We start from the raw sequence: 16781 nt of genomic DNA, 5'->3' as shown, positions 1-16781 counted from the left end.
CAGAAGAAAGAACTAGTTCTTTGGGATATAAAATAGCAGGACTTAAATTTAGAACTACACGGGATCATAGTGTCCATTCTCTTTTAGAGGAGCCAGACTTTGAACACAGAATGATGGGGCTATATAGAGAGGTCATTCCTAGAGGAGATAATACGCTCTCAGTTCCTTCTGTAGGACACCTACCTGCTTTGGCAGTTCTCTGTTGAAAATGCCTTTGGTCGGGTATGGTCAGGAAAAATTCATGGGTAAGTGAAGTTATGTAGAATAAACAAAACACAAGATAGACTAGTTAATTTGGTATAAGTCATCAGCAAAATAAGTAATACACATAACACTGCCTCAAAATTTGGAGGGTCTAGAGAAGGGCTTGTAAAGAAAGTGGTTGGAGCTTGACCTCAAAAGACAAGAACAATGCAGAAGAGAAACCACATGAGGATGTAGTTGAGAATTAGCATGGCCTTTGAGGCTAAGGCTCACCCAAGCTGAAGCAGAATACTAAGAATTGGTGGAAATTTAGGGACAAATCATGTTGATTCATCTTACTCTGCTTTTTGTTGAATGTTTAAAAGTTATTGATTAGAAAAATATTAATGATTATAAAATAAACCTGTGAGGCGCAATGTATATAAGGGTGTCTCCTTCACTGATATCTTTATACCAGAGCTTCCTCGGCTAATGGTCACCAAGCATTGCTCAAGCACTTTGTCTGTGCTACTCACTGGCACAATTGCTGGGGATATAGAAAGACAAAGAGTAGGTTGTATGTCTTGAAGACGTTTATAATAGAAGATAAGTATGTATTTCTAAGTAGAAGGTAACCTCAGAAAGGGGAAGCAATGTGACCAGGAGGTCCCCCCCACATTTTGCCTAAAATGGGATTTGAGCGAAGTATTCACAAAGACCAGGTGAGGCTCGGAGGCAGAGGGCAGGGGAGAACACCCTTGGAACACAGGGGACGACCACTACAAAGGCAGAGTTGGGAGCATGAGGAGCAATAAATAGGTGGCGTCACTTGACCAGAGAGTGCCTGGATGGGAGGAGACAACCAAGGTGCAAAGAACTTCCTGTAAATTCCAGAGGATTTTTCTCACATTGGATTCTGGAGATGTATTAGGGAGCCACTGCAACCAGTGATCTTCTGTTGAGCAGCAAAGATGCTGCTTGAACAAAATACACTAACATTGTTTAATAGTAGGCTTTTGTTTGAAATTATGTGAAAAACAACATAAAAATCAGTTTTTAGGTGATTAAACACCCTTAAACGTAGAATCTAGCCATTATTTGACATCTTCATCTACATTAGAACAAAACATCTTGTCTAAGTCACATTTCCTCAGGATACTTTACCTATATATCCCCATTATCCAGATTTGGTCATTTTTAAAAAACGGTTTGACTGAATGTTTCAATATTCATGTAGAAATTCCTTAAGATCATAGATATAGAGCTAGAAAGAAACCTTAAGGTCATTTAGTGTAACACCGTCATTTTAATAAGATTTAAATGCTATTTTCACTTCCTTTGATCTCAATGGTTCTGTTAATCTCATTTTAACATTTTCTTCATAATTTTCTAGCATTAGGTGTCTGTTGAAATTTTAAAATGAATGTACACATAAGCCTAAAGCTTAAAAAAAATTGGTTTTCAGATTTTGTGTTCATAATTAAAAACAGATTGTAATATGTCGGGGGTAAGAATTCATCTGCAGTATGAAGCTATTAAATGGAGTCTATTCAATGGTTCATAATAGCTACATTTACTGTCACTATTTAAAACTGAACAGGTGTCTTATATAACCTAGATGGGAATTGTATTAATATAGCATTTAAAATATCATGCTGCTTTTAACACAGCAGGTAGACTTTTAAACATTGTTATAACTATATTTAATTTTTAAAAACCTTTTAGCCATGAGATCCAGGTCCCTGTATAAATACTTGTCTTTACAATTAATTTCATTTTTCAAAATGAGTTCCTTCAAAATACTTCATATTCAAAATACTTGAGAGTGAAATTAAGGATGATGGGCCTACATCTTGCCACATTATGATTTGTGGTTTCAAGGTCTAGAGCGCTTTGAAAAATCTAACCAAAACCTTTTCAGTGTAAAGCATTGCTTTTTGGTTTTGTTTTTTTCTTCTTTTAGGGGACGTGTGCTTATCTGCTTTCTAATAAGAGCATTTATGTTATATCCTGGTTGTTAATTGAGAACTTAGTTATAAAATAGGCAGTTACTGTAGAATTTTAAAGGGCATATTTTGATCAGGGAATCAAATAAGTAAAGTGTCAGGCTTAAATTAGATTCTGAGAATATTCTGAACTGATTTTGTTTTGGTTTAACAGAATTAGAAAATATATAGATTTGCTTCTATATTTACTATGTTACTATGTGACCACTTATGTTTTATGTAAAAATAAAATTTTGTTTAGTTAAAAAATTTAACTTTGGAGGGGCGGCCAAGTGGCTCAGCGAGTAAGAGCACCGGCCCCAGTGTCAGGATGACCTGGAGGATCGAATCCGGCTCAGATACTTAGCACCACACCCATAAATAACTGGCCATATAACCTTGAGCAAATTACTTAACCCCAATTGCTTAAAAAAAAAAAAATTAACTTTGGGATTCTGTTCAGATTCAGTAAATTACTACAGTTTGTTTCAGTTTTTAGTTCAAACTTCTTGATTGTATTATCTCTTTTTCTTGATTTCATTATTTCTTTTTACTTAAAACAGAGTTGTATACTAGGTCTATCCCAGGTAGCTTTGCTTCCCAGTCCCAACCATCTTAGATGTATGTTGGTGACCACAGATATGAGTGTGGATAAACCAAAGCAGTTCTTCTCTGAATGTTGGAAAAAACATAGCATACCATCCATAAAGAAGTCTGTGTTGTAATTCTATATTAAACACAACATTAAAATAGGCATGAGATGATCAAATATTGCTTTATTTCTAAATTCTTATTTAGAGTTAATCCTATAAAATTCTTGTTTCCAGTATTTGTCTTGCATATTTTATTACTTTTTTGCTCTCTAGAAAGAAATTGTTAACACTACTGGTAATTGTGTGTAAATTTTTATTTCATGTCTATGTATTCACTAAATGTGAACTTCCTCGTTGTTTGTTCCAATCAGATCTTTAGTGCCCTTTCCTAGGCTTTCCATTCTCTGTAACAGATTGTCATTGTTTTCAGTTGGGAAAAGTATAAGCATATTATCACTGTGTAGTCTCCTGCAACTTTATGAAAAGAGTGCCACTTTTTTAAAGCACAGAAGCATCTATTTAGAACTCCAGAACAAGTTAGAGGTAATTTAATCCAGCTTCGTTTATGGTGAGGCCTAAGGAGATCTTTTGTTTTTGTTTGCCTTTTGGAGGGCAGTTGGGGTTAAGTAACTTGCCCAAGGTTACACAGCTAATTTTTTTGTGTAGGTGTTAAGTGTCTAAGGCTGGAACTGAACTCTGGGGCCAGCACTTTATTCACTGAGCCACCTAGCTGCCCCCTAAGGAGATCTTAAGGTCCCACAGTCACAAGGGTAGTTAAGTGTTAGAGGCAGAATTTGAATCCAGTGCTCATTCTGTTTTACCCCTAATAGCATCCTTCAAAAATTCTATTAAAATCTCAGGATTGGCACTTCTTTGAGGGCCAGGCTTCTAAATCAGGATCTTTACAAAACACCATTTGTGGCTGGTACATTATCAATGCGTATGATGATTTTACTTATGAACTTTATTTCAGTCATTTCTCTTCACTTCCTAGTACTAATCAGTAATGAGCCCCTGCCCTAATACTATTTTTTATTATCTGTAATCAGAATTAGTAGTTGTAGAGAAGTTCTGTGAAGAATTTGCCCAGATTATCTAAAGCAAGTCAGTATTTATACCTGGATAGTCAGTGACTTAAATGTAGAGGTGAGAGCACAAAAGAGAACAGCAGAAAATAGAGTTTAGACTTAAAAAATGAAAAAACCAGAGACTTCTGTATTACTCAGATACTTCACACCTATATAGCATGTTATTCTCTTCAAGAAGTAGATACTGAATATGGCAGGTCATGAACAACACAAAAAATGAAACTGGCATTTAACAGACAGGAAATTATTTCTCTGGGAGTCATTTCCCGTCTGCTAGTGATATGAAAGTCACTAACTGGGATTATGTTTAGTCTAACTAGGCAGAGCAAAGGTCAGAATGAGCTAGAGGAAAGGATAAAGAGTAGAATATATAATTTGCGGTTATAACAGTTTAACATAACCTTTTTAAACTAACCTTGACTGAAAAAAATGATTAAAAATAAGAACACTGATTATCACCATTTTGTAGAGATAATCTCACTAATAGAATCACCACAAAGGCCAAAAAAGCCCAGAAATTGCTTCAGCCAGTGAAAACATCACCTCTTTGATTAAATGAAGACCCCACAGCAGCCAAAGGCAACACTAGTTAAGAGCATAGGTCTGTCTGTATGCAGAACATTTGTGTGGAGGACAGCAAAAGAGACCAAATATTATAATCTCAAGATTGGAATGAAACTTACTCTGATCATCCTCAAGAACATTTAAAGATAAAATAGATAATGGAACCACCACATTCATACCCATAGTATCTCATTTTATGTTCTATATAAGGTCATGGAAATGGCTCTTAAGCCCAAGGGATTTGTAGCTAGATGTAGACACACAGAGGAAATTTGTGCTGGAGTTGATGTGAGTGAAAGAATGAAATGATAATAAAATAATGAATGAATAAAGTATTAAGGACTTATTTTGTTCAAAGCACTATGCTAAGTGCTGGGACTATAAAAAGAAAAGACAGTCCTAGCTTACTCTCTAATAGGAGAAACAACCCATAGGGAAGGTCAGTAGTTTTTTAAATCTCTTGGGCATTAATTACCAAAATAGCTTTAAAAAGGGAGTCATGAAAAGAATAGAAAAAATCAAGGACATGATTGTAAGAAAAGGAAAATAAGAAGACATTACTAGCAGCCTGCGTGACCTAGCACCATACAGCGCTTTAGCATTCATTCATGACTTGGTCAGCCATTTCCCAATTGATAGGTTAGCCTCGAGTTTCCAATTCTTTGCCACCACCAAAAAAAAAAAAAAATCCTGCTATGAATATTTGTATCTGTGGGTCCTTAAAACAGCTCTGTTATGAAGGCACTTAGAATATTATCCCAGTTTACAGGTAAAGATATTGAGATTTAGAAATGCTAAATGACTTAGCTTTACTCACATAGGTGGTCATACTTGAACCAAGGCATCACCTTATTCCAAGTCCAATATTGTTTGCTCAAGTTTTCCTCAGTCGTCTGATCTGTTCTCATTCGTTCAGTTATCTTTTTGCAGATGGCTCACAAATCTGCATGTCCAGCCCTGATATCTACTCTTAAATTGAATCCTATATTACCAGCTGCTGGAGTGATATCTTATCCTATAGACATCTCAAAGTCAGTATGCCCCAAACAGAACTCATTGTACTGAATCCCAAACCCATCCTTCTTCTGAACTTTTCTTTGGAAAGTAATATCATCAAAGAAGGAAGAGTAGGATCCATAGATCCAATAGCAGCTTTTTTGTGATAACAAAGAACTAGAAACTGAAGGATGCCTATCAGTTGGGAAATGGCTGAATAGGTTATGGTTTGTGAATGTGATGAAATACTAAAATGCTGTAAAAAATAATGAAGGCAAAGAGAAATGTGTCAGAGAAACCTGGGGATATTTTTATGCACTGATGAAGAATGAAGTGAGCAAAATCAAGAGAGGAGTGTATATAATAGCAGCAGTCTTACAAAGACTTAAAAACTCAAATCAGTGTAACAATCAACTGTGATTACAGAGGACTTATGATGAAAGGTGCTGCCCACCTCCTAATAGAGAGGTGATAAAGTCAGGGTGCAGAAAGTGTGGGGGGGTGTACGTGTGTTTGTACATGTATGTGTACACAACATGCACACACATGTACACACATGTATGTGTACACATATATTTTACTTGGCTATTCATACTGTTAAAAGGGAAAAAAAGCTGTCATCCTTCCAGTTGTCAAGTTTGTAATCTTAGGTTTCTCTCCCCCAAGCTGTCCTCCCAAATGCAGTCAATCACCCAGTCACATCAATCTATTTCCACATCTCATATGCAGCTCATAATCTGTTCTCATATAGCTATTACCCTTATTCAGTCCCTTATAACCTCTTACCCAAATTATTATAATAGCCTCATTATTGGTCCCCTTCAAATTTCTCCCCCTCTCCAATACATCTACCTATTGCCAAATTAATATTCTTAATCCACAGATCTGACCGTATCACTTCTCTACTCAAAAATTTTAAATGTTTAATTATTACTTCTAGGATGTTATAAATTACTTAGCCTAGGATTTAAAGCCCACCACGATGTGACTGCACTTACCTTTCTTTCCTTATTTGATGTTAGTTTATCCTATTCCCATTCCTAGGATGCACCTGTACCTCTTAGAATCCCTAGATTCCTTCAAGGTCCAGCTCAGGTGCTTCTTCCTACAAGATGCCTTTTCTGATCTCCCTAGTAGTTAATAATGCTTACCCTCTACTGAAAGGAATTCTTTATATTTATCTATCTGGGTATATATCCTATTTCAGTAGTAAATTATAGGCTCCTTCAGGCCAGGAACTTGTTTGATTTTATCTTGGTGTCTTCAACACCAGGGCCTTAATTGGTAGTAGGCACTTAAATATGTTTGAATATATTAAACATTGTCAATAACAAACCAGACAGGATTGTAGGTTTAGCACTGGAAGCAAGCTTAATAGCCATTTATTTATCCAACACCCTCAATTTATATGGTCACTAAGGTGCAGAGAGGGGAAGCGACTTGCCTGAGATCTCATTGTCACAAGGAGAAGAACCAGAATTTGAATCCTCTAAGGTTGTCTCCACTTTATCCAGCATGTATTTTATTTGTGCATATATACCTATGGTCTCCGCATTGGACTGTGAGCTCTTTGAGGGCAGGGACTAGGCTTCTGCCTTTTTTTGTATCCCCAGCATTTAGTATAAAGCCTAGCATATAATGGGAACTTATTAAGTTTGTTGATTTGATCCAGGTCTTCTGACTCGGAATCTAGCATTCTTTCCACTATATAATAGTCACATGAGCAACTAAAAGGTAAAGAGAATATAAGATTCCAATGGGTTTATTATTTTATGATTACAAAAAACTTTTAACTTAGCACCTTATCCTCTCCCTTCCACTGTGGTGCCATTGAAGCTAGAAGAACACCACCCATTAGCCTTTCCACTATCCCATGACTGTGATTCTCCGCAAGGGTCACAACGAATCCAAGAAAACATGATGAGGCCATGGCAGTATCATCATAGTGGGCAGTGGACCAGATATACCAATTTTGTGAGAAACATATCTGATAAGATATGTGAGTTGGGCCCATTATAAGAGGCAAGGCATGAAATTGTTCACGGTCTCTAAGGATGAAGAGGCTTTAGGTTTAATTTTTTTTTTTATTCACTTTTGATTCAAGAGTGAGAATGAGGAACTTGGCAGTGCTCTAGCCACCATGGGGAAAGTTGATGCCAAAAATGATTAAATCCCCACCAAGGCCCCTAGTAAACAATTGACAAAGGATGCAAAAAACTCTGTCCTCCAACAAGTTGTCTCCCATGTAAATGCTAAACAACTTGAGGTTTGATAAATGTAACAATAGAATAAACTTAGTTGAATAATCTTCTGATAAATGAACTGTATAGCAAATGATAAACAGGGTGTTATTAAGACCTTTAGGACACCATAGGTATGTATTTTTCATTGAAGAGGTCTACTGATTTTGGGTGGAAAAGAGGAATTGGATTCACTGGAGACTTCTTAACCTATTCTGTGTCATGGACCCCATGACAGTAGTAAAGCCCATGGACCTGTATTCTTTCAAAATTTTTAATTGTAAGAAGTACTAGATTTCAGTCACTGGTTAGTGAAAGTAAACATTTTTTTCCATCCCAAATTAACAAACCTGAAATTTGACCAGTATCCCAGGTTATGAATCCCTGCCATAGATGTTAAAGGTGCTCCTTTTTGATTATGACATGGTTCTGGTTGCTTCAGGATCCAGAATAATGCGAGCCATCCTCAGTGAGATCCATTGATACTCAAAAGTAATCTCCCTAGCATCCCACAAGAAAAACCAGATGGATAAAGAATAGATATTTCCTAGATGACATCCAGTTAGATGGGAAGCCCATTCATTTAGTCTATCAGTATGTGTATTTGGGATTGGCACAGCGGTGTAGAGAAGGAAGACAGGTTGGTTTGCATTTAGGAGACTGAGTAGCACATTAGTGTCACCAGCATTACAGCACATGTGCATCTTACACTAATGTGTGACTGAGAATCATGAATACCATAAAGTAGGAAGAATTGAAGTTGTAGGTGATCCAGAGGGCCAAGGGAGAAAAGAATGATAGACTTAAATATCTGCTCCATGTTATCAAAAATGAGTTGTATGCAAGTGATATAAAAGTAATGGTACGAGGAGATGGTTAATCTGCTGTCCGTATCAGAGGATGTGACAAGAGAGCTTTGCTTTGGTGCCAGTGAAATGTTAAAGAGACCTCACAGGCCTCCTGTTGGATAGATGTATCAATGAAAGGTTTATGGGGATATAAAAAGAAGAGGCACACAGAATAATTGGGTGTGAATGAGTAGGGAGCCACATGGAGAGAAGGAATGCCCCCTAGTAACTTCTGTCAGAGGCTCTTATCATTACATGAAAGAGAGACATTGTTCTGACTGCATATCTCGCCCGCTCCCTGTAAATAATATTCAGAAGAAAACCCTCTCGTTTTAAATACATTTTATTCCCCAGTTACATATAAAATATTTTAAAATTCTTTTTTTCTGAACCTTTGCATCCCAATTTATACTCCGCTTTCCCATGCTTCATCTCTCCCTGAGATGGTAAGCAATTTGATGAAGGTTATACATGTGCAGTCATGTAAAATATATTTCCACATTAGTCACTTTGTGGAAGAAAACTTGAACTAAAAAAAGTAAGAAAGTGAAAAAATAGTATGCTTCAGTCTGTAGTCAGATGCCATCAGTTCTTCTCTGGAGACATATAGCATTTTTCATCATGAGTCCCTTGGGATTGTCTTGGATCATGGTATTGCTAAGAATAACTAGGTCCTTCACAGTTGTTCATTGTACAGTATTGCCATTACTGTATGTAGTCTTCTCTGGGTTCTGCTCACTTCACACTACATCAGTTCATGGAAGTCTTTCCAAGTTTTTTCTGAAATCATCCTGCTCATCATTTCTTACAGTTGAATAGTATTCCATTACAATCCTATACCACAGCTTGTTCAGCCATTTCACAAGTGATCATCATCAGAGGGTCATCCCAGACCCTCTCTTTTGTAATGGGTATAGATATTTCATTTCACCTGCCAGCCCATACCAGGATATTTCCTCTGAAACAGCTTCTTACTCTGTGGCATATTTGACTTAAGACAAAAGTGTGATCAGGAACCCAAGTTTGCCATCTTCAGGTTTCCCCTTCTCATCTCAAAAACCCTGACTCATCCCATACTCTCACCTCCTTTCCTCTGGCCCTTACCAAGGTTAAGTGCTCTGTCATTTTCTCCAGCAGACTGCCCACCCAATAGTCCCTCCTCTCTAATATTTAGCCTCTCTATACTTACTGCTTCCTTCCCTACCACTACCACCAGCTATACCTAAAGGCTTGTACTTCTTTAGCCTTCACTATACCCTGCCATCTCTTCACTATATTGTTCTGTTATTCAGCCAAGCTCATTTAGCCTCATAATTTCCATAGATTTAATTGCCACCTTTATGCAGATGACTCATATCTATATATTCAATCCCAATCTCTTCCCTGGTCTTTAGTTCCATATCATCATTGAGTGATGTCTGTTGGATATTTCAAACTGAGCACTCCAAAGGCATCTCAAACTCAGCTTATCTAAAACAGAACTTGACATCTTTGTTGTCAAACCCACCCTTCTTCAAAATTTCTGTCAAAAGTTCCATCAGTCTTTCAATCTCCCAAGTTCTTAACTTTGATATTATTCTCTCCTCACCCCATATCTAGTCGGTTGCCAAATCTTGTTGTTTATACCTTTATAACATCTGTTGTGTTTTAGCTATTCTTTCTGCCCACACCAATCATCTTCCAGGCTTTTATCACCTAACTTATTGTAATAACTTTCCTGCATCAGTGTCTCCCCACTCTGAAACTGTTGGCTTCTCATTTCTCTAGAATAAATTATAAACACTTCTGTTTGACCTTTAAAGCCCTTCACAGCAAACCCCAACCTATCCTTTTATCTTTTATTTGGGTTTTGCATAGTTGTTTGTATGTCTTCCTTGTCAGACAGAGCTGCATGTGGGTAGGGGCTTTTTTGCCTTCATTTTATCCCTAGCACTTTGCATAGTGACAGACAAATAGTAAGTGCTAGTTTGCTCATAAACTATCAATTGTAATTTCAATGTCCGATGACTAAATTGCCATTTCAATGCTCTTTTGCAGCCTCATGTGTGAAAAACGAATTTTTGAAACTGTGAATAGTGTAAGGCATCCCTTTTTGGTGAACCTTTTTGCTTGTTTCCAAACCAAAGAGCATGTTTGTTTTGTAATGGAATATGCTGCCGGTGGGGACCTAATGATGCACATTCATACTGATGTATTTTCTGAACCAAGAGCTGTGTAAGTATGCCTTTCGACTTTCTGTGCTTTTTATAAGTATTTTTCTTCCAAAAACATGAACATTAAACTGTGTTTTCTTTCTGAAGGATAGGTCTATGTAGTTAATAATAAAGCTCTCTACATGTTCTCTTTATACATTACCTAAGCTTATCCCACTGTTCATGTATTCCTTATTCTGTTATTCATAGTAGTAAGAAAGTTCTAGCATGAATTACCCCCAAATAACAAATGACATTTTTGCCTGACTTTGCTTATTGATTTAAGTAGCTCAAACAAATTAGCCTCACAGGGTTTCATTTTCTGCCTGCCCAGTGGAAAACGTGCTGGTTTGTAGTTGTAAGATCTGTGTTTGAATTCTGGATCAGATATCCTTGGTGAACTCGGACAAATCCCTTGTTCGATGTCCACCACCCACCTCTGAGCATTCATTTTTCTCCCATCTTCTATCACCATTAAAGGTCACTTCTTCCTCCAGATTTTTACCGTGATTGGTCATATGTAATCCTGTTTACCAGTGGAAGTGCTAATTGCAATGACAGAGCTACCTCCTGAGTGGGTTAAAAGTAGCAGTCTTTATTTAGCATTGTCCCTACTACATGATTGGCACATTGCTAGGTGCTGTGGGCTGTAGAAAAGAAACAGTGCAGGCCCTGGACCCCAAAGGAGTTAATAACCTTGTTAGGAAGAGAGGTGTGTTACAGTTGAAATTGAGAAGAACATAAGTAAATGATAAAGTATTGAACTGTTTAAGCCTAAACTGTTGAAGCTGCATGTTATAGTTTATAGAGTAGTAGACTTGGAAGTCAGAAGGAAATGGTTCAAATCCCACTTCTGACACAATAATAATTATAATGCTTCACAAATGTTATTTCCTTTGATCCTCACAACAACCCTGGGAGGTAGGTGCTACTATTATATACATTTTATGGATGAGGAATAAAGGTAAAGTGACTTGCCCAGGGTCACACAGCTAGTAAATGTCTGAGAGCAGATTTGAACTCAGGACTGCCTGAATCCAGGTCTAGTACAATGAGCAAGTCAGATAGCTTCTCTCAGCCTCAAGCAGCTCTATAAATAAAATTGTGAAAAGGTTTTTATTTCCATGCCAGGAGTTACCACACCAACAAAATCATTGGTCCTTGACCCTGATGTTGTTCAGTCATTTTTTTTAGTCACGTCTGACTCTTCATGACAACATTGGGTATTTTCTTGACAAAGATACTGGGGTGGTTTGTCATTTCCTCCTCCAGCTCATTTTTCACATGAGAAGGCAAACAGTTAAGTGATTTGCCCAGGGTCACCCAGCTGTCTGATTATCTAAAGCTGGATTTGAATTCAGGTCTTCCTGACTCCAGGCCCAGCACTCTATGCACTGTACTCCCTGGGTTTCATTATGTACAACCCCGATGTAACTATACTATAAACCCCATGAGGGCAGTATCTTGTTTTGCATTTTCCCCAACTTTTAGCACAGTGTTGTGCACATAGACACTTAATATTCAGTCACTGAATTAAAGGTAATTTATTACATAGAGCTGGGGGAGGGGGGGATGTCAAGAGGTTTTTAAAAATCATATTAGGAAAGTCCTTTTAAATCCTCAAAGTGTTAACAGAGAGAAGATGGTGGCTTAGAAGCAGGAAAACTCTGTATGCCCCTACCATAATCACCTCAAATACCTATGAAAAATGACTCTTTAGGGCTACAAAACCCACAAAGTGACAGGGAGAAACAAACCTCCCGCTGAAGACAGCCCAGAAGGCTGACAGGAAGGGCCCATCGCAGCATGCTGGGAGCTGAGCCCAGCCCTGCATGAGTCCCAGGTTTTTGCCTCAGGGCAGCCACGACCGGCCCCGGCTAGAGGGACTTCAGGAGAGTGGATCACCAGCAGCTGTGGTGGTTTCCAGAATTATCAACCCATAGATGCCAAAGACAAAGTGAGAGTTCAGTGTGGACTTTGTGGAAACAGGGGGTCTGGGAGTGCAGTCCAGCCTCTGCCCCTGGGAAGGAGAAGTGGCTGAGGCGCAGCAGCCGCCGCCACTTGGCTGCTTCAGAGCTCCTGGCCTACAGATTGTTGGGGGACCAAGTGACCAGTCTGAGGGGTAATCACTCTTGCTTTAAACTGCTTGGATCTAGATTGCTATCTGGGGTGCGTGACCAGTGTGCCAGAGCCAATGAAGGCTTCTGTGGCAAAAAGCTCAAAAGTCCTAGTAATTGAGTGGCAACATGAGCAAGCAAAGGAAGCAAAGCAAGCACAGCAATCAAATCTTAGATTCCTATTTTGGGGACAAAAATGATCAAAGCATGGAACAGGAGGAAGACAGCAAAGTCAGAACTCCTGCACCAAAAACTTCCAAAAAAATATGAGCTAGTTACAGTCCATAGAGGACCTTAAAAAGGATTTTGAAAACCAAATAATAGAGGGAAAATTGGGAAGAGAAATGAGAACAATGCAAGAAAATTATGAAATGAGAGTCAACAGCCTGACTTGAGGAAAATACTACCTTAAAAAATAGACTAACTCAAATGGCAAAAGAGGCTCAAAAAGGCAATGAGGAGAAGAATGCCTTAAAAAGCCTAATTTGCTAGATGGAAAAAGAATCTCAAAAGCTCACTGAAGAGAATCATTCCTTCAGAATTAGATTAGAGCAAATGGAAACTAGTGACTTTATGAGAAATCAAGATACTACATTAAACAGATCCAAACAAATGAAAAGATAGAAGGCAATGTGAAATATCTCATTGAGAAAACCATGGACCTGGAAAATAGATCCAGGAGAGATAATTTAAAAATTATTGGACTACCTGAAAGCCATGATCAAAAAAAGAACCTAGAAATCATCCTTCAAGAAATTCTCAAGGAAAATTGCCCTGATGTTTTAGAAGCAAAGGGCAAAATAGAGGTTGAAAGTATCCACCCATCACCTCTTGAAAAAGATCCCAAAAAGAAAACTCCTAGGAATATCATAGCCAGGTTCCAGAGTTCCTAAATCAAGGAGAAAATATAACAAGTAGCCAAGAAGAAACAATTTGAATATTGTGGAAACACAATCAGGATAACACAGGATCTGGCAGCTTCTACATTGAGGGATTGAAGGGCTTGGAATATGATATTCTGGAGATCAAAGGAGCTGGGATTAAAACCAAGAATCACCTACCCAGCAAAACTGAGTATCATGTTTCGGGGGAAATATGGTCATTCAGTGAAAGAGAGAACTTTCGAGCATTCTTGATAGAAAAAACTAGAGCTGAATACAAAATCTAACATTCAGATACAAGAAGCAAGAGATGCATGAGAAGGTAAACAGAGAAGAAATCATAAGGAACTTATCAAAGTAGAACTATTTACATTCCTACATGGAAAAATGATCATTGTAAGTGATGAACCTTTTCTCAGTATGAGAATAGAGATATTTGTGTGTGTATACATACATATATGTCTATATAGGAGGGTATATGGGCTTATGAATACCTATGGGAGTGTATGTATGTATGTATGTGTACAGGTATACATAGAGGGCACAGGACTAATTGAATAGGAAGGGATGATACTTAAAAGGTGAAATTGAGAGGTGAGGGGATTATAATGAGAGGAGACGGGGAGAGACAGAATGGGGTAAATTATTTAATATAAAAGAGGCAAGGGAAAACTGTTACAATGGACGGGAAGAACAAAAGGGAATGAGTCAACCTTATTCTCATTGAATTTGGCTTCGGGAGGGAATGATATACACACTAAATAGGGTATCTCACTCTACAGGAGAATAGGGGGGAAGGGGACAAGAGGGGGGATGATGGAAGGGAGGGAAGTTTGAAGCACACACTTTTTTTTTTTAAGCAATTGGTCTTAAGTAACTTGCTCAAGGTTACACGGCCAGTTATTTTTGGGTGTGGCACTAAGTATCTGAGCCCGGATTCGATCCCAGGTCATCCCAATTGTGGGGCCGGTGCTCTTACTCACTGTGCCACCTGGCCACCCCTAAGCAATTGGGGTTAAGTAACTTGCTCAAGGTTACACGGCCAGGTGTTTCTGGGTGGGTACTAAGTGTCTGAGCCCAGATTCAATCCCAGGTGATCCTGACTCTGGGGCCGGTGCTTTTACTCACTGTGCTACCTGGCCGCCCCAAAGCACACACTTTTGAAAAGGGACAAGGTCAAAAGTAGAGAATAGAACAAGTGGGGGTCGGGATAGGAGGGAGGGAAATATAGTCAGTCTTTCACAATATATCCACTGTGAAAATATTTTGCGTAGCTCCACATGTACAACCTATATGGAATTGCTTATCTTCCCAGTAAGGGTGGGTGATGAGGGAAGAAGGGAAAGAATCTTGAATTCAGAAGTTTTAAAATCAGATGTTTAATATGTGTGTGTGTGTGTGTGTGTGTGTGTGTGTTACATGCAACTGGGAAATAAGATATATACAGGCGCTGGGATATAGGGATCCATCTTGCCCTACTGGAAAGTCAGAGAGGGGAAGGAGGAGAATGTAGGAGAGAGCAGATTGGGGGAGGGGGTATACAGTGGGATCACTGTTTTGGGGTGATGGGTAGGGGAGAGACGGGGAGAAAATTTGTAACTCAAAATCTTGTGGAAATGAATGATATAAACATAAAATTTAATTTAAAAAAAAGCGTTAACAGAGTGATGATGATGGCAAGTTAAAACATCTTCAAATGTTACAGTGTCATCTGTGTTCCGGAGTTTCCTCTGTTTTCTTGAACTTCTGCCAATTCATTTAAAGCTTTGCCAAGTAGCTATATAAAATCTAGTCTAAATATAAAGTATATATAAATACATTTTGAAAATCCTCCAGTCCATCTACCACTTGCCTGCTCTTGACTGAAAGCTGAAAGATTTAGTGTCTTCAAAGCAGAATGTTATAAATTAAAACCAAAAATCAATGAAATGTATTGAATCTGTTTTGCTTTAATTCTTTAAACAGATTTTATGCTGCATGTGTAGTTCTTGGATTGCAATATTTACATGAGCACAAAATTGTTTATAGGTAAGTAAATTTTATGCTCCCATGATGGGTTTGAATAAGAAATTAAAGCTAGTTAGACTTTTCATACATTTGATGTTATTTAGTATGTGATTTATTTTTTTTAAATGTATATGTTAGCCCTTCCAAGTAGCTAATACAGCACTTGAAGATGAGGATGGCAAGTTTTCCTTGGAAATGACATTTTTTTTTGTCCTGATCTTCTTTCTCCCTAATTAAAAGAGCTCAGTATAGTTCAACCCAGACTGTCACAAATGTAGATTGTGCTTGATTTTTCCGTTTCAAATAAGGTATTAAAGTAAACTTGCCTACACCAAGGTAGAGAAAGACCAGTAAGATTTATGGAGTAGTTCCTATACATTAAAAATATCACTGCTTTCAACTAAATCCATAATTCAAACTAAGTGCCAAGGAGGTATTCCTAAGTAGAGAGTCTGGACCTAGATAAGAATCATTTTATGATTAGCATCAATGATTCTAGTATGTGGTAATATCATTATAAAACATATATTCTCCCAATTAGATTAAAGATGCTCTCTACACCTTAGAGTACGTATTAACTTGGCAAATCCTTCCTTCCTGCATAATGCAAAGTTAAACTTTGCTCTGGTTGAAGGCACAATTTGATGAGGTTTTATGGCATTGAGGTTCTTTCTTTTAACTGTGTTTTCTTAACTGATAAAATATTCCTTTGAGTATGCTCCTTTTTCCTACCATAACAGGAAAAATTCAATTCTCATTTATCATATCTGTAAGCAAAACAGTAAGTATTGCCAAAAGGAGATGAAAAAAATCAAAATCTTCAGTAGAGGATTTAAATCCTAAATCAGAACTTGGAAAACCTATACTTGATAAAGAGGATATTTGGCCATTTATTACTGAAGGAATTTATTTTTTAAACCAGATTATATATTAATTTCATTACGTTAATTTTAATTTCTTTTCCATTTCTTTTTTTCCCCACATAGAGATTTGAAGTTAGATAACTTGTTGCTAGATACAGAGGGCTTTGTGAAAATTGCTGATTTTGGTCTTTGCAAAGAAGGTAATTTACTTTTATTGAAGTTAT

General features: G+C 37.7%; 1 protein-coding gene across 2 annotated transcripts in view; it reads left to right on the top strand.

Annotated features, from left to right (window-relative positions):
• The window catches only part of PKN2 (protein kinase N2), a 193651-nt gene that overhangs the window by 154532 nt on the left and 22338 nt on the right, over positions 1-16781 (top strand). For both annotated transcript variants that reach the window (XM_069094550.1, XM_069094549.1), the window contains 3 exons: positions 10535-10711; positions 15653-15715; positions 16681-16757. In XM_069094550.1, coding sequence (XP_068950651.1) covers positions 10535-10711; positions 15653-15715; positions 16681-16757 — 317 coding nt within the window. The remainder of the gene's footprint in view (positions 1-10534; positions 10712-15652; positions 15716-16680; positions 16758-16781) is intronic.

This window comes from Petaurus breviceps, unplaced genomic scaffold (genome assembly GCF_028583685.1).
Source record: "Petaurus breviceps papuanus isolate PSGF00001 unplaced genomic scaffold, PetGlider_PUasm1.0 220, whole genome shotgun sequence".
NCBI classification, from domain to species: domain Eukaryota; kingdom Metazoa; phylum Chordata; class Mammalia; order Diprotodontia; family Petauridae; genus Petaurus; species Petaurus breviceps.
The sequence above is the reverse complement of the archived record's forward strand: the minus strand, read 5'-3'. Positions and strand labels throughout refer to the sequence as shown.